A 26,442-nucleotide genomic window follows, 5' to 3' on the forward strand; every position below is an offset into this window, starting at 1 on the left:
AACTGAAAACATCAACTCCAGATGATAAACCACGCCACCTAAATTAATTAATAAAAAATGGTTGTGAGTTGGTGTCAAAACAACATTAAAGGAGATGATGGAGTGTCGATGTTTCGGTCTAGAGGGCAGTCGTCAAATAAACCATCATCAGGACGATATTTTTCTATGCTGAAGAGACTCCCTATATGGAATAATGAATTTGTATTATAAACAAAATATCTAAATAAATTATTAAAATACATTTATAAACATATAACCTGTATGTGTCTAACAAATATTTAATATCAGGGTTTTCAATATTTAATTCTTCTCAGGAGAATACTCCTTCCTGGTAATCCCTGAGAAGTAATTGTAAAAATAACATAAGTCAATATGACTCAATAGGTATCCACGTATTACTCTCATGATACATTTTGAAAGAATCCATTAAAATAGAGAGAAATTTACAAATGTAACAACATCAAAATAAATAGTCTTCATGTTAGAAAACATTCACTAATTTATAAGCAAAATCATTATATTATGCTTTTTTTTAAAAAAGGAAAGACATTTCTAATCATGAACAAAATTTCAACTAGATATGCAGGGTAAAAAACAAGAGTTAAAACTTTCACTAACACCTTTCAACATTTACAAATACTCTTGTTTGAAGTAAGTAGACGCTCCGACTAGATATTTTCTTTTTTTTTTTAAATAGGTGCATGAAGCGTGTCTTCGTTTACAACTCGTAAGCAGCTTTAAACAACATATCATCGACTCATCCATCGGATGATTAACTCTGCTCTTTTGTGACAGACCAATGGTGGTTTAACATACGATTTAACCGTTTTTGTAATTCATGCTTTGAAACTCATGTCTCCGTATCCCTAAGGAGCAGTTTTATAAACTATTAGGGCTATACGTTTTCTGTGGCACGAACCGGCAATGCCATACAGGGCTATACGTTTCTCATGACATAAACCGGCAAATAAGTTTGCTTAACAATTTTTTAAGACTGCATTTTGTACTATCTTTCAGTCTTAACCAATTAATGAATAGTTCGCCACTAAGACTCGTATTATATTAAGTTAAACATCTTGCTGACTAGCCAGGCTATAATATACTAATTCTCCGCAGAATATCGAGATGTCGCCCTCCACCTGACTGATCAACTAATCGAAATCTGGCTAACGTTTGTGGCCCGAGCTTCTCAAATCCCAGGTATGCATCTGGCTATATATTTAGTCCATCGGATGTCTGTTTGCCCACCCGTATCTAACAGGAGCTTTAACCCTTTGTCTCTTAGTTTTTACCCGTGGTTGACACTGTGCTCCACGTCATTTGCTGTTTTCGTGCTCATTCGGCACTCAGTTGGAAATTCAAGGTGACAAATTGACCATACTGATTACTGTTCTATAGAATGTATAAATATGACCAGGAGAAAATGTATTGAATTCAATGTTTTAACTCTTGTTTTTTACCCTGCATATCTAGTTGAAATTTTGTTCATGATTAGAAATGTCTTTCCTTTTTAAAAAAAAGCATAATATAATGATTTTGCTCATACTTGTTGAGAAATTAGTGAATGTTTTCTAACATGAAGACTATTTATTTTGGGGGGCGTGGCTTGGATGCCGAGGAGATAGGCAGCGTGAGCTCGGAGCTCCGCGCCCGATCCCGGTAAATATCCTGAATTTTTGATCGTACCTCGATGAAATCGGTATAATCCGACACTGGACGGTACCACGGAGGGTCCGGCGCCGACGGCAGACGACTCGGGGCCATTCCAAGCCCCATATCTGACTTTGAAAGCTGCACCCAGGCGCGAAGCCCTCGACCTAAAATGGCGGCGGTGGCATGAGACACGGAGACGACGAAGGAGCTGGCCCGGAGTCACATTAAGGGCTGCTACTTCCACAGATAGGAGGTGTTGACGGCTGCATCGCGCCCCTCTCGGGGTGTTGGAGTGGACCTCTAGTGCGCCACCGGCGGTGGTTGGGATCCGAACCCTTGATAGTGGCGGCGACGACACAGCGACGACCCAGTGACGATGGCCCCAGGCCACTGAGCACGACTGGCGCCAGCTGGATTAGCTACCGATCAAGCACCCTGCTCCCCAGAGGCGGCCTTGAATCCGGAGACTAGAGCAGTGCCCCAGGCGCGGAACGCGGCGGGCCTTTTCCACTACTGCTGCAAGGGGACCTTCCTGAGGGCGACGCCCGGCGACGGGCGGAGCGGGGGCAGAGACAGCTTTGGAGGCCACCGCTCGTGCCAGCCCAGATGGGGAAGCCGAAAGGGAAGGGAGATGGTGCGACCGATACAGAAGCCGCGGAAGGAGCGGACCGAGACCAGTCGGCGCTACAAAGGATGCAGGACCGTATCCTGGAGGCCATCGCCACCACAAGGGACGCTTTGCAGCAGGATATAGCCCAGGTGGCGACGGGCCTGGGCCTTCTAAAAGCGGACCACGATAAGCTCAAGGATAGAGTGAAATCCGTGGAGATCACGGTCCAGGAATTGGCCCCGAGCCATGCAGCGGTGAAGGCGCAGATGACGGAGGTGATGGATCGTCTGAAGGTGCTGGAACGGAGGGCCGAGGACGCGGAAAACCGGAATAGGCGCAACAACGTACGCCTAGTAGGCCTGCTGGAAAAAATCGAAGGCGACGATATGGTGGGCTATCTTGATAATTGGCTGTGAACGGAGGTGGCACGGAGGGACTGTCCCCCTTCTTCTCCCTTGAGCGAGCGCATAGGGTTCCGGCGCGCCCGCCGGCCCCGGGCCTCCCGCCTCGCCCAGTGGTATTCAAGTTGCTCCATTACCGGGACAGAGACTGGCTTTTGCAAAGGGCGAGAGAGGCAGGGCCCTTTCAAGTGGACAACAACAGGGTCACTATGTTTCCGGATTACACGTTTGAGACGCAGAGGCTCAGGGCGAACTTCCTATCCCTTAAGCGGGAGCTCCGTGATGAAGGCATCAAGTACTCCCTGTTGTTCCCGGCGAAGCTGAGGGTGGTGATAGATGAACAGACACTCTTCTTCACGTCCTCGGCGGACGCTTGGGCCTGGTGGGACACTTATAAAGCGGGAACGGATGGTGCCAAGGCCAGGGAGGAGGAGGCTAAGATGGCACAGCCGATCAGGAAATCTCAACGGATCAGGAAGAACCGCAGGAGGACCGGCAGACCTTCGGTGTCACAGACGGAGACGGAGAGACAGGCGGCCCTACAGGCGGTGGCGGACTTATCCAAGACTACCAGAAGTCAGTCCGGGAAGGGCACGGACTCGGAGGGCCCGGGCACGGGCTCGGAGACGGGACTCTCGGAATATAGTGGAGCCAGGGGCCCTATAGTGACGCCGCAGACTTCGGAGGAGATACTTGAGACGTGTTGATTTGGACTAGTGGAGTGGACTCGCTGGTTGGACACGGGGCGCTGGGCCCGTGGCAGTGGAACACTGTTACTTGAGGTTTCGGGGCGCTATGATATGGGGATTGTGGGGTGGAGTGCGCGGGGTTGATTTGCTTTCACGAACCTTTCGCATTGTACCACGCCCTATTGGCCCTTAAGGTCATCGCAGTGGAGACTGCGACCATTACTGCCTTTTTTTGAGGGGTGGTTGGGAGTGTTGGTTTGGATGGGGGTACTTCCAGTTGCGGGGGGGCCTGTCCTGGGGGGGTGGGAGTTGAGAGCAGTTGGGGTTGCTCGGGGGGTAGTTGCTGTTGGGGGGGTTTGGCTTCCTGTTTGGAGAGGGAGGGAGGGTTGGTCCGTGGTCGCGGAGCGAGCGAGGTCAATGAGCTATATTGTTCGATCTGTTTGTGTGAAGGGGAATGGCTAATAACGGGGCGTTGAAATGTGTGTCCTGGAATGTGCGGGGTATGCAGTCCATGACACGCAGGCACAAAGTTCAGGCATATCTCAAGCGTAGGGGGGTTCATATAGCGTTCCTGCAAGAAACACATCTTAATAAGCAAGAAGGGATTGCACTGCAGAGGCGCTCGAGGGGGCAGCTGTTTAACACGACGTTCTCAGCTTTTGCGAGGGGGGCACTGATTTGGATAAAGGCGGGGGTTCCCTTCCAGGTTACAAAAACATTGGTGGACCCTGAGGGCAGGTATGTGGCAGTGGAGGGGAGGCTGAGAGGCAGGGTGGTGTCTCTCTGCAGTGTGTATGCTCCCAATGTGGATCTGCCCGCATTTTTGTCGACACTCTCGGGTAAACTGGCGGGTTATTTGGCGGGGCCGGTACTCCTGGGGGGGGATTTCAACTCGGTCGAGGATGTGGTATTGGATAGGTCCCATCCCCCACTGCGCGCGTCCCCAGTGCATAGAGTAGCCAAGCGTAGGTTGGAGTGGCAGGAAAGTTGGGCCCTCACGGATGCATGGAGGGCGTTACACCCCACTACTAGGGACTACTCCTTTCACTCGCAACTGCATGATCTACACGTTAGGCTGGACGCGTTTCTGTGTTCATCATGCATACTTTCTGCGGTGGGAGGGGCGGAATATTTGGCCCGAACGATATCGGACCACAACCCTTTGTTGCTATTCCTGAACTGGATGATGACTGCTAACTGCGTGCCAACATGGCGCCTGCAACCCGACACCCTGGATGACTTGTTGTTCAGGGAGGCCCTGGGAGAACGCATTGAGTGCTACTTTGAGGAGAATAACGGTTCGGCCTCCACGAGGGAGGTAGAGTGGGATGCGTTTAAGGTGGTGGTGCGGGGACACTGTATTGGTCACACGGCTGGGGCTCGCAAGACTTTGTTGGATGACTTGGATAAGGCTGAGACGCGGTTGAGAGAACTGGAGAAGGGTCGCCCGAATCACCCTGAGTTACAGGAGGGGCTTAGTGGGGCCAGGGAGGGGCTGGCTGTGGAACTGGAACGGCTGCGCAGCTTTGATCACAAGGCGTACGTGACGAGGGCGCACGCGGAAGGCGATAAGGCGGGGTCTATGTTGGCGTGGCTCGCTAACCCAGTCCGGAGGGGTATGCCGATCATGATGATCCAAGAGACAGGGGAGGAACCCTGCCACACCCAACCTGGGATCCTGAATAAGTTTCGGACTTACTATGAGGGTCTCTATGAGAGTGGTGGGACAGGGGGACCAGATGAGCTAGGAGACTTCCTGGACGGCTTACGACTGCCGAGGGTGGAAGAATCGGAGGCAGAGGAGCTGGGTCGGCCCATTACGCTCGGAGAGATAGGGTGCGCAGTGAAACAAATGGCTAGAAATAAAACCCCGGGACTCGACGGACTCCCGATCGAGTTTTATAGTAAATACCTGGAGTGCCTTGCTCCCCGGCTGCGAGAGGTCTATAATGAAGCGCAATCGAGGGGCCGGCTCCCGGGCTCCATGTGTGAAGCCCTCATGATCCCGCTGTTAAAACCGGGCAGGGAAGGAGCGGCTTTATCCTCGTACCGTCCGTTGTCCATGTTGACGACGGACTACAAGATCCTGAGTAAGATTCTGCCCAACAGACTGCTGGGGCACATGACTAGCCTTGTTCATAAGGACCAATGCGGTTTTATCCCGACTCGAAACACTACCCACAATACTCGCAGACTTACGAGACTGATGGGGGCGGACTGGCCGGACGCCGTCTCTCCATTTGTCCTTTCTATTGACATAGAGAAGGCCTTCGACAGCCTTGAATGGGAGTACTTGTTTGAGGTGATGCGACGCTTCGGGCTGGGGGACGGATACATAAACTGGACCAAGGTCCTGTATACTGATGCGGTAGCGAGAGTCCGAGTGGGCGCTCTGATCTCGAGGCAATACCCGGTCAGGCGCGGCACCAGACAGGGGTGTTCCCTATCTCCGCTCCTGTTTGCCCTGGCGATGGAACCCTTCGCTGTGGAGGCCAGGCTGGGACGCCACTACACCGGTCTATCGTTCAGGGGCAGGCCGCATTGCATTTCTTTATACGCAGATGATCTGCTGATGTTTTTGGCTGACGCGGGCCCCGAGCTAGAGGGGGAACGGCGGTTACTGGGGCGGTTCGGCCGGCTATCAGGCCTTAGGGTCAACAGGCCTAAATCCTGCTTATTCCCCCTGAGGTCAGGGGAACCGTGTCCACTCACCGCGCAAGAACTCCGGTGGGAACCGCGCTGTCTGCATTATCTGGGAGTCTATGTCTATCATACCCCGGCTGATTTGCTGGAAGGTAACATCACCCGCTGTATTACTGCCCTGCGAGGGAACATGGATTTCTGGTCTACCCTGCCGCTATCTCTGGCTGGTAGGATCTCCCTGCTCAAGATGGTGGCCCTGCCCAGACTTTTGTATTACTTTAGGACGCTCCCGGTGTGGGTCCCGAGTTCTATTTTCAAGCGCCTGAGGTCTCTGGTCATAGCGTTCCTATGGGGCACGGGACGGAGGCGCATAGCGCTCGACACTCTGCTGCGCCCCAAGGATGAAGGAGGGCTGGCGGTACCTGATTTTGAGGGATATTATCTAGCCGCGCAGCTGCAGATTTTTACTCAGGAGGTCGCGAAAGTATATAGAGGCCCCGAGGACGCGAGAGTGGAAGGCACCCAGCGACATGTGCTGGCGTACATCACGCTACACCAGAAACTCCGGCTGGGAGATTTGACGGTCGAGGAGCAGACGTTCCGCCTCTGCTGGAACCGGGCCCGTAAGCGGGCGGGAGTCCGCCTTATGTATGCCCCTGAAATCCCGTTGGGTATGGTTACGGCCCTCCCACATGGAGGAGACTGGTCGCGTTTGTTGGGTTGGGAGGAGGCGGGGATACAAATGTTGGGTGATCTGTATGAGGATGGAGTACAACTGCCGTTTCAGGAATTACAGGAGCGGTTCGACCTACCGAGGGGCGACTACTTTTTGCACGCAGCGGTCACGGGCGCTATGCAGGCTCATTGGGGGGAAGGATTGCAGGAGCCGGGCACCTCCATGGCATGTCAATACACTATGATGGCCGCGGGGACCTTTAAGGCTGTCACCTGCTTGTACTCCAGGATACAGAGGGAGGCCTTACAGCCTCTGACGGCTCTGAAGGCCAAGTGGGAGCTGGACCTCCAATTAGAGATCCGTGACACGACCTGGGGCCAGCTACTGAGGCGGGCACGGAAGAGCTCGAGAAATGCCAGGTTTCAGTTAATCCACTTCTACATCATTCACAAGGCATACCTCACGCCGGGGAAAATACAACAATACTTTGGGATAGAAAACGCTGCTTGCCCCAGATGCAATACGGTTGGGGCGGACCTAGGTCACATGTTATGGGATTGCCCCTCTCTGGGAGACTACTGGCAGGAAGTGGGGCGAGCCCTCAACAGTGCAACAGACAGGGACATTCACTACACAAAAGCGGTAGGCATCCTCCATTGGTTCCCGCACACGCCTAGAAACAAGACTACCAGCAAATTTATAGACTTGGGGCTCATTCTAGCTAAGCGGGAGATAACGAGGAACTGGAAATCGAGAGTGGGGCCCGCGTATAAGAGATGGTATGGGGAATGCCTGAGGTGGGCGGCGTGTGAAAGCACCTTGAGGTACCAGATGGCCTGGAGGACGAATGACGAGAAGGCTCTGGAGAGGGCAACTGCGTGGGAAATGATGGTGCAGGCGCTCCGTGACATAGATGATGAGGAGCAGGAGGGCGAGGAAGAGCTGGATGTGGCAGACCCTGTCATCGTACCGGGGGGCACACCTTAGCGAATGTAGGTACTCCCTGTATCACAACAGATGTTCTTACAACGATGAATCAGCACAGCGCGACCACGGGGGAGGGAGGGAAGGAAGCTGGAATTGGCGGGCTGTTGGGGGACCGAAATTATGGGGCGGGGGAGGGGTGAAAACCAAAAAAGCAACCCAGCAATTCCTAAGTACCACTTGTGTCGGACAATGTAAGGTGATACGAGAAATACTCATGGAAGGAGGTTAACCGTACCCGTGGAAGGGGTGGACCTCCCGGACAAGAACACAGTGAACAATGTTATTTCTTGTACACAGAATAATTATAGTTTTGATTGTCTTGTCTGTACAATTATATTGGTGATGCAATAAAAATGAAGTTAAAAAAAATGAAGACTATTTATTTTGATGTTGTTACATTTGTAAATTTCTCTCTATTTTAATGTATTCTTTCAAAATGTTTCATGAGAGTAATACGTGGATATCTATTGAGTCATATTGACTTATGTTATTTTTCCAATTACTTCTCAGGGATTACCAGGAAGGAGTATTCTCCTGAGAAGAATTAAATATTAAAAACCCCGATGTTAAATATTTGTTAGACACATAGAGGTTATATGTTTATAAATGTATTTTAATAATTGATTTAGAGATTGTGTTTATAATACAAATGTATTATTCCATATAGGGAGTCTCTCCAGCATAGAAAAATATCGTCCTGATGATGGTCTATTTGACGACTGCCCTCTAGACCGAAACGTCGACACTCCATCATCTCCTTTAATGTTGTTTTGACACCAACTCACAACCATTTTTTATTAATTAATTTAGGTTGCGTGGTTTATCATCTGGAGTTGATGTTTTCAGTTATGAACTGTAGACAAAATATTGCTTACCTCTGTTCATGACTCCTTGCTCTAATTAATTTGTTTGTATTCATCTCCCCAATTTTGTTGTAGTAAAACACTTTGTGCCACAATATAATTTTTGCTCTGTGTGTTCTCTTTTCTCCTTCCATCAATACACTTACTATTTTGATTTAAGACTGTTATCCTATGGATACTACTGAGTGTGTTACGTATGTACAACTCATCAAACAAATCTAACCTCTCCTAAACAAGTCCCTTGTAGCATATTTTGACCTTAATTACACAGTGCCCAAGCCTACAAGGGTTTATTGGGTTTCCCCTGCCTAGAACAATCGATACACTAAGGCAGTTTATCCTGACCCTTGATCCAACAGAGGCCCTATTAGTTGGAGGGGATTTCAATTGTATATAACCACAAAAGTAACCTCTCTGCTGTGCGCTGTCTGAATACCAACTCAAATAACAGAAGAGTGGACTACCAGAGTGAACTAAGTATCACAGGATACCTCTACATTTGTGAAAAGTACCCATCAGTTATCGATCGGTTCCACCCTTATTATCATCTGGGCCTCCTCACACCGAGGAGGAAATCCTATAACCACTTAGGATCTAAACAGTGGATACCCGAGTGTGTTATAAAGTGTAAGGCTAATGATCTGACACAATAACTGAGAAAGCAGTGCATAAAAATAAACAAAAATAGGTGGGCAAGGTTTGAAGTAATATAAAATTGGAGAACTAGGCGAGAAAAACTTTATTAGGTATCACCTACGTTTCCAAAGTTTAAAAATATATCAGTGCAGGGATGTAGTAGATTGAACAAATAACTACTATTTAGATCTTAACGGTCGACATGACATTATTCTGCAGATTCTGGACCCAGATAGGTGCCCTACTGCATTCATCAGGACCACATCTTGCTACTGCTTAATCAACGAAGAAATAAATAAAGATATTACTTTACGTGTTTTCAAATGAAATTGGTATCATTTGACAGGTACTGGTCCTCCTGTTTACTTGTTGGTAGGAGGATCGAACTACGCCTCACCTGGCTGCGGCTCAGGTACGTAAAGCACCTCGCTCTCCGTCGGTACTCCGGGCGTCCCTCTGGGACGTCTCGGGAAGGTGAGTTCAATTGCCAATTTGAACCTCTTAGTAGTTTAGACTTAGGAGGATTAACTTATGAGGATCAGTATTGGCGTATTCCAGATCCACAGATACCACCTGCTAGAGCATGGACCCCGTTAGTTCTACAAATTAATTTGTTTTCCCTTTCAGCATCTTTGCGGGCGTGTAATGGGAGGACAGAATTAGATAGACCGGGTTCATCAACCTTTAATAGAGAAGGGCAAAACTCCATTCTCTACTACATATTGGTCGAACTCAGACATTGGGATAAGGTCCTGGATTTCAGGGTGCATCCGAGGAAAGACAGTGACCACAATGCCCTGGTCCTGACATTGAAATCCGGGAGCTTTGGGTTGTCTAACCCTGCCCCTGAGCCTAATGCTGCTCAACTGCCCCTCCTGCTAACTAATAATAGGCGCAGAGTTAAATGGTCTTACCTGCAGGGCTCTCCAACTAAACTTGCAGGAATATATCAGCAGACTTTACCGCAGCTGATAGAAATGGGAGATGGGAGATAAGGAGCCCCAGCAAGATTCTAAGATTAGGACCTTGGAAATTCATAAGCAGCTGGTTGTCAAATTGTCTGATGTGTTCTACCTCAAAGGTAGTAAGAAGGTAAGCCTAGTTCTAACCCACCCCTGGTACAATGCAACCTGTCGGAAAGCAAAAAAAGACATGCTAACTGCAATAAAAGCAAAGCACTACAACTAACAACAGGCCCCCATGTCTACAGGGAGGGTGGGGGGGGGGGGGGGTAGGTCCAGCTCTACAACTCCCAACTGGCCCCCATGTTGTGACATTTCAGAGCAGGCCTCATTTTCGGGATATTGCACTAGAAGCAGCCACAGGCAGCAAGGCAGGGCACGGAGGGCACAGACACCATCCCCTAGGACAGGGAAATCTTTCACAGACCACGACATCAGCTACCCTGGAGGTGACACACAGGATACTCAAGGGGTGTTGGGGACAGGGATTCACATGTAACACAGGCATCCCCCTCCAAAGGTACTCCCAAGGCAAGGGCACCTCCCAAGGCCAAGGACACTGCAAAGGACAAGTACACTGCAAAGGAAAGGGCACCTCCCAAGGCCAGGGACACTGGAAAGGACAAGGACACTGCAAAGGAAAGGGCACCTCCCAAGGCCAGGGACACTGCAAAGGACAAGGACACTGCAAAGGAAAGGGCACCTCCCAAGGCCAGAGACACTCCCAAGGACAAGGACACTGCAAAGGAAAGGGCACCTCCCAAGGCCAGGGACACTGCAAAGGACAAGGACACTGCAAAGGAAAGGGCACCTCCCAAGGCCAGGGACACTCCCAAGGACAAGGACACTGCAAAGGATAGGGCATCTCCCAAGGCCAGGGACACTCCCAAGGACAAGGACACTGCAAAGGAAAGGGAACCTCCCAAGGCCAGGGAAACTCCCAAGGACAAGGACACTGCAAAGGAAAGGGACACTACAAAGGACAAGCCAACTCCCAGGGACAGGGCACCGCCCACAGATCAGGCATATTCCAGAGACAGGACACATCCTACAGGCAAGGTACCTCCCAGGGCCAATGGTTCTCCCATGGACACGAGCTCCATCAAGGACAGGCATACATCACCCCTGCATGCCCTGAGGCTGATGTTGGAGAAGGAATGTAAAACACATGTGTCAGCGGTGGACATCCACACCCCGCAGAAGCAGAGGAAGGAGTACACTGTTGTTGCATCACCCATTACACATGATGCAGAGGGCAGAAGGCAGGGCCACAGCAAACGCCAAGCAGGGTCCAGCACATCCCCAGAGAGCAGACCCACACCAGCACATGATCCACCTTTGATGGGTGATGTTCATGATGAGGCCACACCACTTACCAGTCCAGTCATGTCCAGGGTGCCCTTCCATATCCCAAAGAAACGGAGACACACACCTTTGACACCTGCCCACCCCATTGTCGCTCAAGTAGAGCTGTCCCCAGCTCCCAGAGCCACCCTGTCTCCTGGCCCATACAGCCCTGTGGCTCATCATTTCAGTGGTCCTAGTGTGTCAGCTGCAGTTCACTCTCATGTGTCAGATAGTGGCACTGTGTCTGTTGTTCGCTGTCATGCCTCATGTAGTAGCACTGTGTCAGTTGTGCCCTCTCCTGTTTCAGGTACTATCAATGTGTGTGTCCGCCACTCTCATGTCTCAGATGCTGGCATGGCATTTGTTGGTCACTGTGCACGGTCATGTCCTTGCAGTCTGTCTGGGTCTATGGCTCATGTGTCAGTCACTAGAGCTGTGGCTGTGTCTCACGCTCCTGTATCTGGTGCTGGCAGTGTGTTTGGGTCTATGGCTCATGTGTCAGTTACTACATCTGTGGCTGTGTCCCACACTCCTGTTTCTGGTGCTGGCAGTGTGTCTGGGTCCATGGCTCATGTGTCAGTCACTAGAGCTGTGGCTGTGTCTCACACTCCTGTTTCTGGTGCTGGCAGTGTGTCTGGGTCTATGGCTCATGTGTCAATCACTAGAGCTGTGGCTGTGTCACACACTCCTGTATCTGGTGCTGGCAGTGTGTCTGGGTCTATGGCTCATGTGTCAGTCACTAGAGCTTTGGCTGTGTCCCACACTCCTGTTTCTGGTACTGGCACTGTGTCTGGGTCTATGGCTCATGTGTCAATCACTAGAGCTGTGGCTGTGTCTCACACTCCTGTATCTGGTGCTGGCAGTGTGTCTGGGTCTATGGCTCATGTGTCAGTCACTAGAGCTTTGGCTGTGTCCCACACTCCTGTTTCTGGTTCTGGCAATGTGTCTGGGTCTATGGCTCATGTGTCAGTCACTAGAGCTATGGCTGTGTCTCCCAATGCGGTGTCAGAGCCTGCCACTGTGTCCGAGGCTGTGAGGTGTATTTCCCATCACTCACATGTCATTGTACTTGGTGTGTAGATAGTCCATTGTAACCACCCTTGCATTATAAATGTCCATGGGACGGCCCACTTGACACACGTCCTTGTGCTGCCTCTGATGTAGCTGCTCTGTTATGAACACTGCCCTGTTGCTGTTAGGATGCTGCATTGTGGCCACTAATGTGCTGCCTCAGATGTACCTGTTCTTTGCCATGGACTGTTGATGCTCTGTGCCCCTCTCATGTGCTGCCTCAGATGTACCTGCTCTGTTACGAACACTTGCCTGTTGCTGTTATGATGCTGCTTTGAGCCCTCTCATGTGCTGCCTCTGATGTACCTGCTCTGTGCCTTGCCATGGACTGTTGATGTACTTAGCCCCTCTCATGTGCTGCCACTGGTGTCCCTGCTGTGTGCCATGGACTGTTGATGCACTTGGCCCCTCTCATGTGCTGCCACTGATGACCCTGCTGTGTGCCATGGACTGTCGATGCATTTGGCCCCTCTCATGTGCTGCCACTGATGTCCCTGCTGCGTGCCATGGACTGTTGATGCACTTAACCCCTCTCATGTGCTGCCTCTGATGTACCTGCTCTGTGCCTTGCCATGGACTGTTGATGCTCTGTGCCCCTTTCATGTGCTGCCTCAGATGTACCTGCTCTGTTATGAACACTGTCCTGTTGCTGTTAGGATGCTGCATTGTGACCTCTCATGTGCTGTCTCTGATGTACCTGCTCTGTTACAAACACTGCCCTGTTGCTGTTAGGATGCTGCATTGTGCCCTCTCATGTGCTGCCTCTGATGTACCTGCTCTGTGCCTTGCCATGGACTGTTGATGCTCTGTTCCCCTCTCATGTGCTGCCTCAGATGTACCTGCTCTGTTATGAACACTGCCCTGTTGCTGTTAGGATGCTGCATTATGCCCTCTCATGTGCTGCCTCTGATGTACCTGCTCTGTTACGAACACTCCCCTGTTGCTGTTAGGATGCTGCATTGTGCCCTCTCATGTGCTGACTCTGATGTACCTGCTCTGTGCATTGCCATTAACTGTTGATGCTCTGTGCCCCTTTCATGTGCTGCCTCAGATGTACCTGCTCTGTTATGAACACTGCCATGTTGCTGTTAGGATGCTGCATTGTGACCTCTCATGTGCTGCCTCTGATGTACCTGCTCTGTTACGAACACTGCCCTGTTGCTGTTAGGATGCTGCATTGTGCCCTCTCATGTGCTGCCTCTGATGTACCTGATAGGTGCCTTGCCATGGACTGTTGATGCTCTGTGCCCCCCTCATGTGCTGCCCAGGATGTACCTGCTCTGTTATGAACACTGCCCTATTGCTGTTAGGATGCTGCATTGTGCCCTCTCATGTGCTGCCTCTGATGTACCTGCTCTGTGCCTTGTCATGGACTGTTGATGCTCTGTGCCCCTCTCATGTGCTGCCTCAGATGTACCTGCTCTGTTATGAACACTGCCCTGTTGCTGTTAGGATGCTGCATTGTGCCCTCTCATGTGCAGCCTCTGATGTACCTGCTCTGTGCCTTGCCATGGACTGTTGATGCTCTGTGCCCCTCTCATGTGCTGCCTCAGATGTACCTGCTCTGTTATGAACACTGCCCTGCTGGTGTTAGGATGCTGCATTGTGCCCCCTCATGTGCTGCCTCTGATGTACCTGCTCTGTTACGAACACTGCCCTGTTGCTGTTAGGATGCTGCATTGTGCCCTCTCATGTGCTACCTCAGATGTACCTTTTCTGTTGTAACCAGTGCCCATGCTCCTGCCTACTCTAGGAGTTATTTACTAATATGTGCAATAAAATCAATGTATTCCTGTGTAGTGGTTTCTGTGTGTTATTCCTGGTTGTCTCCTTGCATTGTTGATATATTGGTGGTATCGTAAATGCTATTTCCCCAACATGCACCTCCCACCTCCCCCCGTCACAGCCCCCTTCCGGCAGCGATTGTTGTGTTTGCGTACCTGCGTCTCCGGCGGCGACGGTCCATAACTTGGTGGTGGTGGAGCACGAAGAGGATCAGAAATGCGTTCAGAGCTGGGTCCATGACGGAGATCTGCCTGTGGTGGGTATCTCTCTGCAATGTTTTGCCTCTCCGCTGTGGTGAATCCGCCGTGTTCAGGCTGGTGGTTTTTCCACTGCGATTTGCTGTGTCTTATTTGCTATCGTAATTACGTGGACGGTCGGAGACGTCATTCCGTACGGCGGTGTCTCTGGTTGGTTACGTCCGCCGCGGGGTCGGTGTATTTCCGCGGCGGTGCTTGGTCTTCCGCGTCGTACGTAAATATGACAGTGCTTCCCATCCTAATGTGGCGGACGGACTGGCCACGGCTGGTGGACTGAAAAAAGGCATTTTCCGCCTACTTCATGCCGGCGGACGTCCTTCCGTCCGCCATCCTAATGACCCCCTTTGTTGGGTGAGGCTGAAGAGACTCTCTTGCTCCTTACCCCCGGGCCCCTCCATGAGCATCGATTGGAGGGGCCTTTGGATTTTGTGTTGGGTAAGGCTGTAGAGGCTCCCTTGCTCCCTACCCCAGGACCCCTTCATGAGTATCGACTGGATGGGCCTTTGGACATCACGCTAACCGAGGTCGAAACTGCAATAGCCAAACTCCTACCTAACAAGGCGCCTGGCCTAGATAAGTTGCCAGGGGATCTATTTCGGTCTCAACCGAAAATTTGGGCACCATATTTGGGTGTTCTATTTAATGCAATACTGAAGGGGATGGATCTGCCAGATACCTGGCTTGGAGCGGAGATAGTCCCTGTCCATAAAAAAGGCTGTCCCCTAATCCCGTCTAACTCTAGGCCCATCAGCTTGATAGACACTACACAAAAACTGATGGGCAGGATTATTCTAGAGACAGAGTTCTGGGGTGGATAGAGGAAATGAGATTTTGAGTACTCTGCAGGCTGGGTTTAGGATGGGCATTTCAACCCTAGACCAGATATTTAGACTCCAGGTACTATTTTGGAAAACGGTGAGAGTGGAGGGTGGCAGCCTCTACCTCATCTTTGTCGACCTTCGGGCCACATTCGATCTAGTGCCGAGGGATAAATTGTGGAGAGTACTAATTGATTTGGGCTTACCCATCTACTTATTGAATGTGTTAATTAGACTCCATACGGATAATTACGCTCAAGTTAGGTGTGGGAGACATGGTGAACTGTCGGCCCTCTACCCTGTGAAGAAGGGGGTGCGCCAGGGGTGCGTCCTGGCCCCAACCCCATTTTGTCTCTATATAAATGGGCTAGTAGATCATCTGCTTATAGTAAAGGATAACGATGCCCCAAGGCTAGCCTCCTGTCGGGTGCCCACATTGAGTTTTGCGGATGACACTTTGCTGTTGTCCAAAACATCAACGGGTATCCAACCTACCCTGGATGGCTTCGCAGCATTCTACACACTGCGTGGTCTACAGATAAAGTTAGACAAGACTAAGTTTATTATTTTTAATCCCCCTAAATAGACCTGTCCAAATCCACTTCTGAATGGTACTCCTCTGAAAAAGAGTCAAGGCCTTTGAGTACCTAGGAATTACTTTGAAGGAAAATCTCGACTGGGGTTTCCAGACAGCAAAGGCTGCCCTTAGGTTATCCCAAGTGGCGGGGGGAATTAGAAAAGTGCACAGAATTTCAGAATTTAAGCCAGCGGCCCCGGTCATAGAAATTTATAAACTCCAGGCCAGAACGGCTTCTATATACGGGGCAGAATTATAGGGACACCAACGAATAACCTGCCTCATGAAGGTTGAACATACCTTCATGAGGAATTTATTGGGCTTGCCAGCCAGTACACCGCTCATTCCCCTACGCATGGACCTGGGGCTAGATCCTATAGATGAGGCAGTAGCAATACGGCCCTTGCTGTACTGGAAGGGACTATGGTCAGTGCCTGAATTGGTTTCCTACAAAGAAGAATTCAGAGAGGTTTGGGCTACGTTAAAAACTAAGAACATTCCGTGGCTCCTGCATATTAGGGCACTTAGTAATAGGATTGGTTTACCTGAGCTGTGGGATAAACCAGAAGAAACTTGCCCAGGGATATCTAAGGCAGACCTGTTACATCACTTTAGGCACCATAACTCATTATCTCTACAGAGATGTACTGCCGTGGGAAGTTTGACAGTAGAGTTCCTCCAAGTAAAAATTGAATCTAAAAAGGAGGATTTTCTGGATGTAATCTATCCCCCACTTGTGAGGAAACTCTACATGCAGCTTAGGATCGGTAGTCTCCCACTTAGGGTATTTACCAGTAAATGGGGTAATATAGAGAACACCGTGTGCCTGGCATGTAATTATAAGCGAGAGGATGTATTCCATGTCTTGTTTTTCTGCCCTGCCTATCAGGTTATAAGGAAATGTTGGCTTATTCCACTTTGTAGAAATGTAGGCTTCAGTCAATGTGCCCAAGCTTGTAGGGTCCTAAGGTACGACACCCACCCCCCCTACTGTTTTTGCCATCTCACGGTTCCTAATTGGCATGTGGCGCAGACGGAATTTTTTTTATAATAATCATGTCTAATTCCAATATTCTATTTTGTATACCTTGATAACTACTAATGTTTAATCCATTTTTAGGCTTACATTTTACTGGATATGTTATTTATTGTTTTATCCACTTCTTGTGCTTTGCATGTATGTATTTTATCTGCACTTTTATGGTCTGTGGCAACCAAAATAAAGTTATCAATGAATGAATAAAAAGCAACCATTCAAGCTTACTGTTAGAAGCTGTCCACACCTAAGTAAATGAACACAGTATTTCGGCAATGGGAACTGTATGAAATTATAAATACAAGAGTTTTTGCAAGCACTGAGTATGCAAAACCTAAAAAAGAAAGGATCAGGTTCACAAAGATGTTGCTGCCATGATGCTTAGAAATTTGAAGAATTGGGCGTTACAAGCAGTGGTTAGTGTTTTAAGTTTGGGAATGGCCATACATTCCTACATTTGTGGGCATTCCGAAACTCCAACCCTACCTTTTCCCACCCTGTAAATGCAAATGTTGTTCTTTAAAATTGTCCGTAAAGAAAATTATTGTTTGTTGCCCTGCTAAAAATGCATTGAAACATATAGTATATTTTCATGATAAGTAAAGGCATACATGTATATATACACATGAAAAAACTGCAGAAGCTGACAGTAACGCTTCTTTTTATTTAAAATAAATAAATAAAGGAAAAGCATTTTGCATATTTTCTTTTGTATTATAAATTCATTCCTGTTTCTGTTGGCTTGTGTTTTTTTCCGCAGGATGTCAATGAGCAGAATAGCCTACGCTACACCAACCTGTACGAACCGGGACAACTAAATTTGCTCTTTAACAGAGGCACTTTCTTCATCTGCGCAGCACAGGGTCTCTACACGTCCTTTGTCCTCTTGTTTATCCCGTATGGAGCATTTCTCGACACAGTTGGTGAAGACGGGAAACACATTCTAGACTATCAGTCGTTTGCTGTTACTGTTGCCACATCTCTAATTATTGTCGTTAGCGTTCAGGTACAGGAAATGTTTCTTTCCTAATAGCTATTCAAGAAGAGAAAATGTAAGAAGAGAAAAACAAAAAATGGGGGCACATACTTTTGAAAGGAATATAAATCGAAAATGTTACTTCGAGTACAAAAACCTACATTAAAAAAAGGTCTGGACCATATGTAATTTTCTCTAGTCAATGCTAATTAATATTACCATTACATTTTCCTGTGCTAGAAATGGAAGCGTATTTTATGCAAAGCACAAGTAGGGGGTGACAGCGTCTGAAAGGGGGTGTAGAGTCAGTGGCGAAGTAAAGATGAGCAATGGTCATAAACATTTTCTGACACCTTAGGAAACTAAAGCATCTGCTGTCGGCATCCATATGTATACAGTCATTCTCAGTGTATAATACTAGTAAGAAAGTTCAGGTGGTAATGCACTTACAACAGCGATCCTTAGAGTATCTGTAGTGACATGTCGGAATCATCATAAATTGGCCTATGATGCTGATTTGTCTAATATAGAAGATTGTTTGTAACCCGCAGCTCACAGGCGCATATCCTAATAATAAACCTTTGTGCCCACATTCATTATCGTCAAAACCAGTGGTATCATTAGCAAATCCTTCACACATCAGGCATGCTGCCTATTTGACTGACAAACTAATGATCTACACTAACTCTTAGTACAGCATCATACTAGAGGCAATGGAGCGTAAAAAAAGAAAACAAAAATGATTCCAGGCATTCTTCTCTTCACTTATACTTATGCTCCCATGATTCGGAACAGCCCTGTATACATCAGGAACCCACAACCCCACTTCAATTTAGGAAAGAGCTGAATATGGACTTCTTTTAGAAACAGAACATCATGATTCAGAAACAGAAAACTCACTACCTCATACATCATAGGCTGGGCGTAGTTTGCGAAGTAGTGCTACGTGAAGCTACGCAAAATGCACTTTGCACTACGCGAACTGCGTAGTACCCTGTTTGCACTGTGCAAGATGCTGTTTTCAAAGATTGCACATTGCGGACAAGCATCCGGCACTGTGCAATCATTGAAAACGGCATCTTGCACAGTTTGAGCTGTAGTTTTCTGCCGCTCAAGTAGATTTTTACCCAAGCGGCAGCTTTCTCAACACGGACTGGTAGTTTCTCATTGCGAGCGGTCGCGAGCATACACAACCACTCGCATTGAGAAACCTGACCTCCCCACGTTGAGAATCTCACTGGGAGGTTTATTTTCCACGCTCACGATCATCAATTTGATGTTGCTGATCGCGAACGAGGAAAAAGTCTCGCCGGGATGTCATTTTGCTTGCTCGCGGTCGCCAACTTGACGTTGAGGACCGCGAGCAAGCAAAGGATGACCGCTGCACTACGCTACGTGGGTTTGCACTGTCCTACGTGCAGTTCGCGTAGTGCGAAGTAGCGCAAACTACGCAAACTATGCAAGCGTAGCGTAGTTCTTTGCGCAGGGTAATCATTATCTTCTTGTAAAACGCTTGACTACTGTTTGGCTAGGTTTATCCTAAAATACCACATACATACATTGCTTCACTTTTTGTCTTCCACAAATCTCTGGATTACATATCTGTTTCACAATGTCCGATCCTAGTAAAATAGCATGAATGGGGTATGTTTCTAATGCAAACATCTACATGTAATATTCAAGGCATATTTTTTAATCATTGCATGGTTTATTTCAAACGTTCATCCTAATAATATTTAAAACAGTAATATTAGGTGTATCAGAACTTTCATCTTTTATTAAACTTAAAAAAAACAATTGAGTTCCCATCTTTAGCTAGATATGTGGTCAGTATTAATTCAGTTTCAAGCAAAGACCAACAAGTTTTACGTACATACAGAGGAAAAATATATAATTCATATCTCGGCCATTTGAGTTGAGATATATTAGCACGTATAATTCTCACATTGAAAAATTATTTTTGTTTGTGGTGTATAATGTCTTAATGAGCAATGATAAGAATATTCATGGCCGATAACATCCCAGACAACACACATACTTTTACAACGCATGCCTTTACCATGAGATTGATAGGCTATTTAGGGTAAGTATTAATAAGGTAAATGAGTGTATGTGTATGTAAATATATATATATATATACTTGGCCCTTCTGGTAGGTTCACCCCTAAACTTTTTGCTTTTAATGGTGACCTGGTGGTAGTGATTTTTGGTTTCTGCGCACTTTCACTGTGTCCCAGTGGAAAGTGCGTGCGCACTCTGAGTGCGTGGAGTGAGGTTGGCCTGCCCTCCCATAGGAATGCATGAGGAATGTCTGTGTCCCTGGTAGTTCCTGATGCGTGCATGCTCAAGTTTGGTATGTGCAAACTTGTGTGATTGAATGCTTCGCAATGATGTATGTGGCATGAGTGTGTCTTGGGCGGAAGTGCCACTTCTAGGAGTTGGCATATTAGTGTAAAATGTGTCTGGCATTTGATTGGCTGGAGCTGGCTGGGATGCCAGGCTCCATGAGTCATGATGGGTCTGCCCAGTGGTGAGTGTGGAGATTAGCATGCTGATGGCTGGGGAGGAGTGCACCTGTGTCCTGAATGAGGCTGGGTTTCCCCACATAATGCTGGCTCCGCCCCTTGTGGTGCGTCTAATGACCCTAGCTCTGCCAGTGAATAGAGTGAGGGAATGAGCCCATCAAGGGTGCTCCAAAACCAGCTGCGACTGGTTTCTCCCCCACCCTGCACCTACAGACAAAGGAATGTGGTGTATAAAAATGGGGCTGTGTCCCCACAGAAGTGTTCTCTTCCAGGATCCTGCCAGAGGGGGCTGCTGCTGTTGCTGGGGCCAGGAGGACCGCCACTTGGATTGTCTTCCTGCCTGGAGACCCAGTGAGCTGGCTCTGGGCCCAGCCTTGCCCCCCTGCCTGCCTCCAGACCTTGCTGGAGCTTTTTCCTGTCCTTTAGTGCTGGGGAGCGCTGAGATTCCTTACCTAGCGCTTGAGAGTGCTTTATTTGGCCCATAGCGCTGTGAGCGCTTTATTCTGTCCCCCGGCCCCTGGGAGCGCTGTACACTGCCTCCAGTACCTAGAAGCGATCTGATTGCCGCTAGCGCTTAGGAGCTCTGTATCTACGCTTCGAAGCACCTGAAAGCGCTTTTATTGAATCTAGCGCAGGGAGCGCTGCCTCTGCTAAAAGCCGGTGCCCACCCGGCATTGGCCCATGTCTACGAGCGAAATCGCCCCCGCCGCCCGGTCGGAAGTCAGGCAGGCCGAGGGCGGGGCAAAGGGACATCCGGAAGCCCAGGCGGGAGCTCACCCTGCACTGGGAAGTGCTGCGAGAGGAGTCCGGGACCTGGCGAGGCTCCCCGGAGGATAGAGCACCGTCACCGCCACCCGGGAAAGTCCAGCGGAGAAGAGCCGACGCCGCGAGGAGCCGCCGCCTCAGACAGCCGGTGAGTGCGGGCGTCCCCTGGGTCGTTCCTCCGCTCGGGGCGGGGTGACGGCAGTAGAGCCCCAAGAGGCTCCAGGCTCTCCGTGCAGGCGAGTCCAGTGGGGCAGGGGCATACTTTGTGTTCGGGCCCTGCGAGCAGGGCTCCTACGTTACCCTGGGCAAGTGTATTTACGAGCCTGCGAGGCTCGAGGTGCCATCCTGTGTCTCCGAGTCCCCCGAGAGGGACTCCAATGTGCCCGCAATTGTAGTTACGAGTCCCGAGAGACTCGAGGGGCCAGGTCTTTGATTGTTGAGCCCGAGAACCTCCAGCCCACAATTGGTTTTATGAGCCCTGAGAGGCTCACGGTAGCATTTCATTTTCACAAGTTCCGAGGGGCTCTTGAGTGCCCACATCGTGTTAAAGAGCCTGAGAGGCTCGTGGGGGCACATTATTTATTTTAGAGCCCAGAGAGGCTCTTGAGTGCCATTATTGTTGTTGAGTCCAGCGAGGCTCCCAGAGGCCAGTCATTTGTTTAGAGCCCAGCGAGGCTCCAAGAGGGGACAGTCAGGTATCCAGGGCCTGCGAGGTTCCCACATTGGCCCCATCATTGCCACACAGCTGCCCAGCACTTAGTGGGCAGCTGCTACGTTTAGGCCTTGACACTGGGACACAGTAACTGGGGTAGGCGTAGTTAGAAGCACCAGTTGAGTACGTTAGCTGAATGTATATATGAATGTATATATTTTATTCATTTTAACCATTGTATGGCTAAGAAACCATATCAATGCTTTTACAGTATTATTTCGCAATCCTCATTTTACTGTACGCATTTTTTATAATAACTAGTCTTGCAATTGTGGCAATTCATTTCTCTTGCACGAGAAGAAAGACTGTTCAATAAATAATACCTTTTATTGAAAACGCCCGTCCCATCTCTCTATTCTCTGCATCCTGGTGAAAGTAATCTGCACAACTGACTGAGTAAAATAACTGTCTATTGTTTCACACAACTCTAGAGATTGACTCTTATTCTAAGGCGCAAAGTTGTCATGTTTATGCGGTTGTTGGAAAACTGAATCCCTTCTTGTCTGTACCAGGGAAGCTGATCACTTCCTATTCAGTCAAGAAAGTTTCCAGTGCCCTCTGAGCTAGTTGGTAACAAACCCAATTAAGTTTAGCATAGTCAGTAGAGACCTGGAAGACCGCACTTCTACGTCTATACTACTGTTTATGTTATTCCAATGCGCAGGGCCTATAGGGAAAATAGGAACTACACTACATGGCGCCCAACATTTGGTAAGGTGATAAAACTAACGCAAGACGTTAGAGTAACTCAGTCGTGCATTTTTCACACAGACCCTTTCTCCCGTAAATACTCCAATAGACGTCTGGAGTGGGTGAAAGGTTAAAATCCGCCCGAACTTAGTAGGAAGAGATTCCTATGTAAAGCTCTGGTTTATTCAACGTTGAAGGATACAGTGTTCCAAAATATTGTGCACCTAATATTTGTCTCCTTGGGGACCTGCTCTGCAAAAAACCTGCATTTCATACAATGTCAGACTTAGAGAACGGAACCACTGGAGCCGCAGTAAATGCGACTCAGCAGGGTCCCGATGAAATTAATGAACCGGGAGCGATAATCATCCCGGTCAACATAAGAAAAACTATAACGTTAAAACTTATAGAAAATGGACTGACCACTCAAGGTGGCACAGTCGTCTTCGTGATAGAGGCACACGAATATCGGCAGACAGAGGTATTCTATTCATGGATAAAATTTCAAGCAGCAAACGCTGCAACAAACGAGTTCCACTATTACAAAATAGGGGATCCACCGGAAGAGTACGCTCCTTTCGCGGAGATTGAAATCCCATTAAAATTCCAAGAGCACCTGCTCTGGTTTAAAGGCGCCCTAAAACACAATGATCATATTTCCAGGCTCGGTCCACTAGGTAGACCAGGAGCAACGTGGCCAGTTCTAGCCAGCTACACACCACATCCGGACATTGCAAAAATGTCAAAAGAAGAGCTGTTAGCACAGCTAAAACATTAATTAAAATACATATACAATTAGTCAAATATGTAATGCGGACTGCTACAGTTCAAACAGCTGTTAATGTTCCACAGCTGATCCCTCATCAGGGGAACACCAATAAAATTACACCACAGAACATACAATCATGTCTTGGTAAAACACCCATAAAATGGGAACAAATTCCTTTCTGGTTAGCGCAGAAAATTACTCAAATAGAGGCAGTATTTCCGAATACTACCCCTATTGAGAAACACAGAATCCTGACCATCTGCCTTCCAATGGGGGTCGCACCACACGTGGAGGACTGTGACACTTGGGGTACAGTCTTTGCTTCCATTTACACAAAAACACATGGTGTTCCGTCAATGGCGGTAATACCAGATGTGCTAAAACAGATTCAGAATGAATACGGTCCAGAAACTGCTTTAACTCTTGGTATGAAATTACTGAAAGACTTCAAGCAGGTCTCGGCTATATTACTAGCCAATATAAAAGGAGAAGCAGCATCTGTGGCGATCCGCCAGAAGTTGAAGGAAACAGATATAACAGATCAACCAATTGAGCTTGCCAGAATTATAGAAAAATGTTATGAAGAACTAGGTAGAGACAGCTTGGGTGGGAAACCAGTAAAACCCCAACTGCTCGAAAATCCTGAAAAAGTATTTATTAAAAATAATTCAAACACTCCAAAAAAGAACTGGGATGGAAATAAACAATCCACTCCCAAAGAAAAAGTTTTCCAGTCCAGAGGAAGGTCTCCTCGACGGAGGGAAAGAACTCTGACTCGAGAACACCAGTCTCCCCAGAGGGAGCCCTCTGAGAAAAGATATAACCTTAGAAATAGGGATAATCTGAAGAAGCCTGATAGATATCAAAGTATTGATACACGTCCCTCTCGATCTTTTCTGCAGAAATCGGAAAGAAGAGGACGGTCAGACCCAGGAGAGCACACCAAGTCCAAAGACAAGGAACCTGCTCAAAGTAAAAAATCTCAATTTCCAAGAAAGAAGGTAGCCAGTATTAGAGTAATCGTACATGCCGAGAATACTGAGGACACAGTTGAAAAACGGGGAGTGGGCACAGACAATGCTAGACAGCGCAGCAGAAATCAGCATAGCTCACAAGATTCTGATGAGTCATCTGGAGACAGTGGACACGAATGAATACATTCAAGTAGAAACTGCCGACACCAGAGTTAGCGAACCTCATAAGATATACGAAATAACACTGCGTATAGAGGGAGATAAGACTAGGAAAATAAGGGGTCTATTTTGGGATAAACTCTCAAAAGGCTATGACATCCTGTTAGCTGAAAAAGATTGGCCCCCAGAGTTTGTCAGGGAGTGCCCTCGTGGCGAAGAAATGAGTATGCCTGCCTTCTCGAATCACATTCCGATTCACACTAAATATATATATGCGAGGAAATGGGCAGTAGCCCAGGCACCAGCATTATATAAAAATCATGTAGGATGGGATGAGGACTCTCCTCCTCACAAAATCCAGTTAAAAAGTCAACCGACTGCACAAAGGCAGTATCCAATTAAGCAAGAAGCTAAAAAACAGGTCAGGGAGATTTTAGATCAACTTGAATACCAGGGGGTGATTGAAACATGCACCTCTCAAATGAACAATCCTTTGTTTCCTGTCTCCAAACCGGACGATTCATATCGTCTAGTCTTAGACTACAGACACCTAAACTCATGTTGCAAAACATTTGCAGCACAAAATTCGCATAGTGCTGCACTAATGAATAACATAGTTCGGAAAAAATATAAAACGACATTAGACATATCTAATGGTTTCTTTTGTCAAAATATTGCACCAGAAGCAGATACTTGACCGCTTTCTCAGTAATGGGGTCACAGAAATATTTCCGTAGGCTCCCACAGGGATTCAAGAACAGCCCAGGACTATTCTCAGCCAGGGTAACAGAGTTACTACAAATGTATGATGATGAGGCATTATCTTATGTAGATGATATCTATCTCACAGACGACGACTTGGAGACTCACTTGAAAAGAGTGAACACCATAATACTTGTGTTCGCAGCAGAGGGTTACAAATTCAACTTTAAAAAGTCTCGAATTGCCCATCTGACAGTATTATTTTTAGGATACGTATTATCAAGTGAAGGAAAAAGCCTAGAGGACAACTTCTTAGAGAAGTGCGTAGTACTCCAGGCACCAAAAACGCTGAAGAACTTACAATCGATTCTAGGTTTCCAGAATTTTGGAAGAACTTACATTCTAAATTACGCGGAGAGGGTTAAACCTCTCTACGAACTAATTAAACCTGATTTTAAACCAATGAACTGGACTCCAAAACACACAGAAATTTTGAGATCACTGCAAACAGACATGTTAGCAAAAACAAAATTAGAAACACGTGATAACACACACAACCTTGTAATCCGAGTCATCCCAGGAAGATGCGGATTCACGTACCTGACCTCTAATGAGGGAGAAAAGGTACCAATAGCTTACAAATCTCACTTGTACACACAAGCAGAAAAAACATTCAGTCTCACAGAAAATACTGTGAAAGCAGTACTAACTGCACTAGCTAATGAAAGGGAACTAGCACACGGCAAAAGGATTAATGTCCTCACAGCGGAATCCGCCTTAGAGGCGCTATTCAGCCCAGTAAACCTGGCTACAGTGTCACTGGATCAGAAATGGATACAGTATGTAAATTCTCTTGCTGCGGACGACGTGAAATACTATTTTGCTCCACAATTCGAAAAACTGAATGATTTAAAATATGAACAAGAATATCCTCTGCCAATCGAAATTCTGCCTCTCCAACAATAATCTTGTATAATCTATACAGCATTTCAACGTAGAAAATAAATCCTACGATGCAGCCTGCGCGATTGTTAAAGGTCGCTGGCTGTGCGGTATATTCAGACCGAAAATAACAAAAACTGAATCAGTGAGAAACTGTTCGGCTCAGCGAGCTGAAATCAGATCTTTAAAGATGGCGCTTGAAAATGCCGAACGTGAA

The 26,442-nt window shown here is 47.8% G+C and overlaps 1 protein-coding gene across 1 annotated transcript in view; it reads left to right on the forward strand.

The window, feature by feature from the left end:
- Nucleotides 1-26,442, forward strand: part of ATP8B4 (ATPase phospholipid transporting 8B4 (putative)) — a 3,619,152-nt gene that overhangs the window by 3,387,838 nt on the left and 204,872 nt on the right. Inside the window, exon 24 of the mRNA XM_086958264.1 lies at nt 17,772-18,017. Coding sequence (XP_086814390.1) covers nt 17,772-18,017 — 246 coding nt within the window. The remainder of the gene's footprint in view (nt 1-17,771; nt 18,018-26,442) is intronic.

The sequence above is a fragment of the Lissotriton vulgaris genome, chromosome 2_1, assembly GCF_964263255.1.
Source record: "Lissotriton vulgaris chromosome 2_1, aLisVul1.2, whole genome shotgun sequence".
In the NCBI taxonomy this organism is placed as follows: domain Eukaryota; kingdom Metazoa; phylum Chordata; class Amphibia; order Caudata; family Salamandridae; genus Lissotriton; species Lissotriton vulgaris.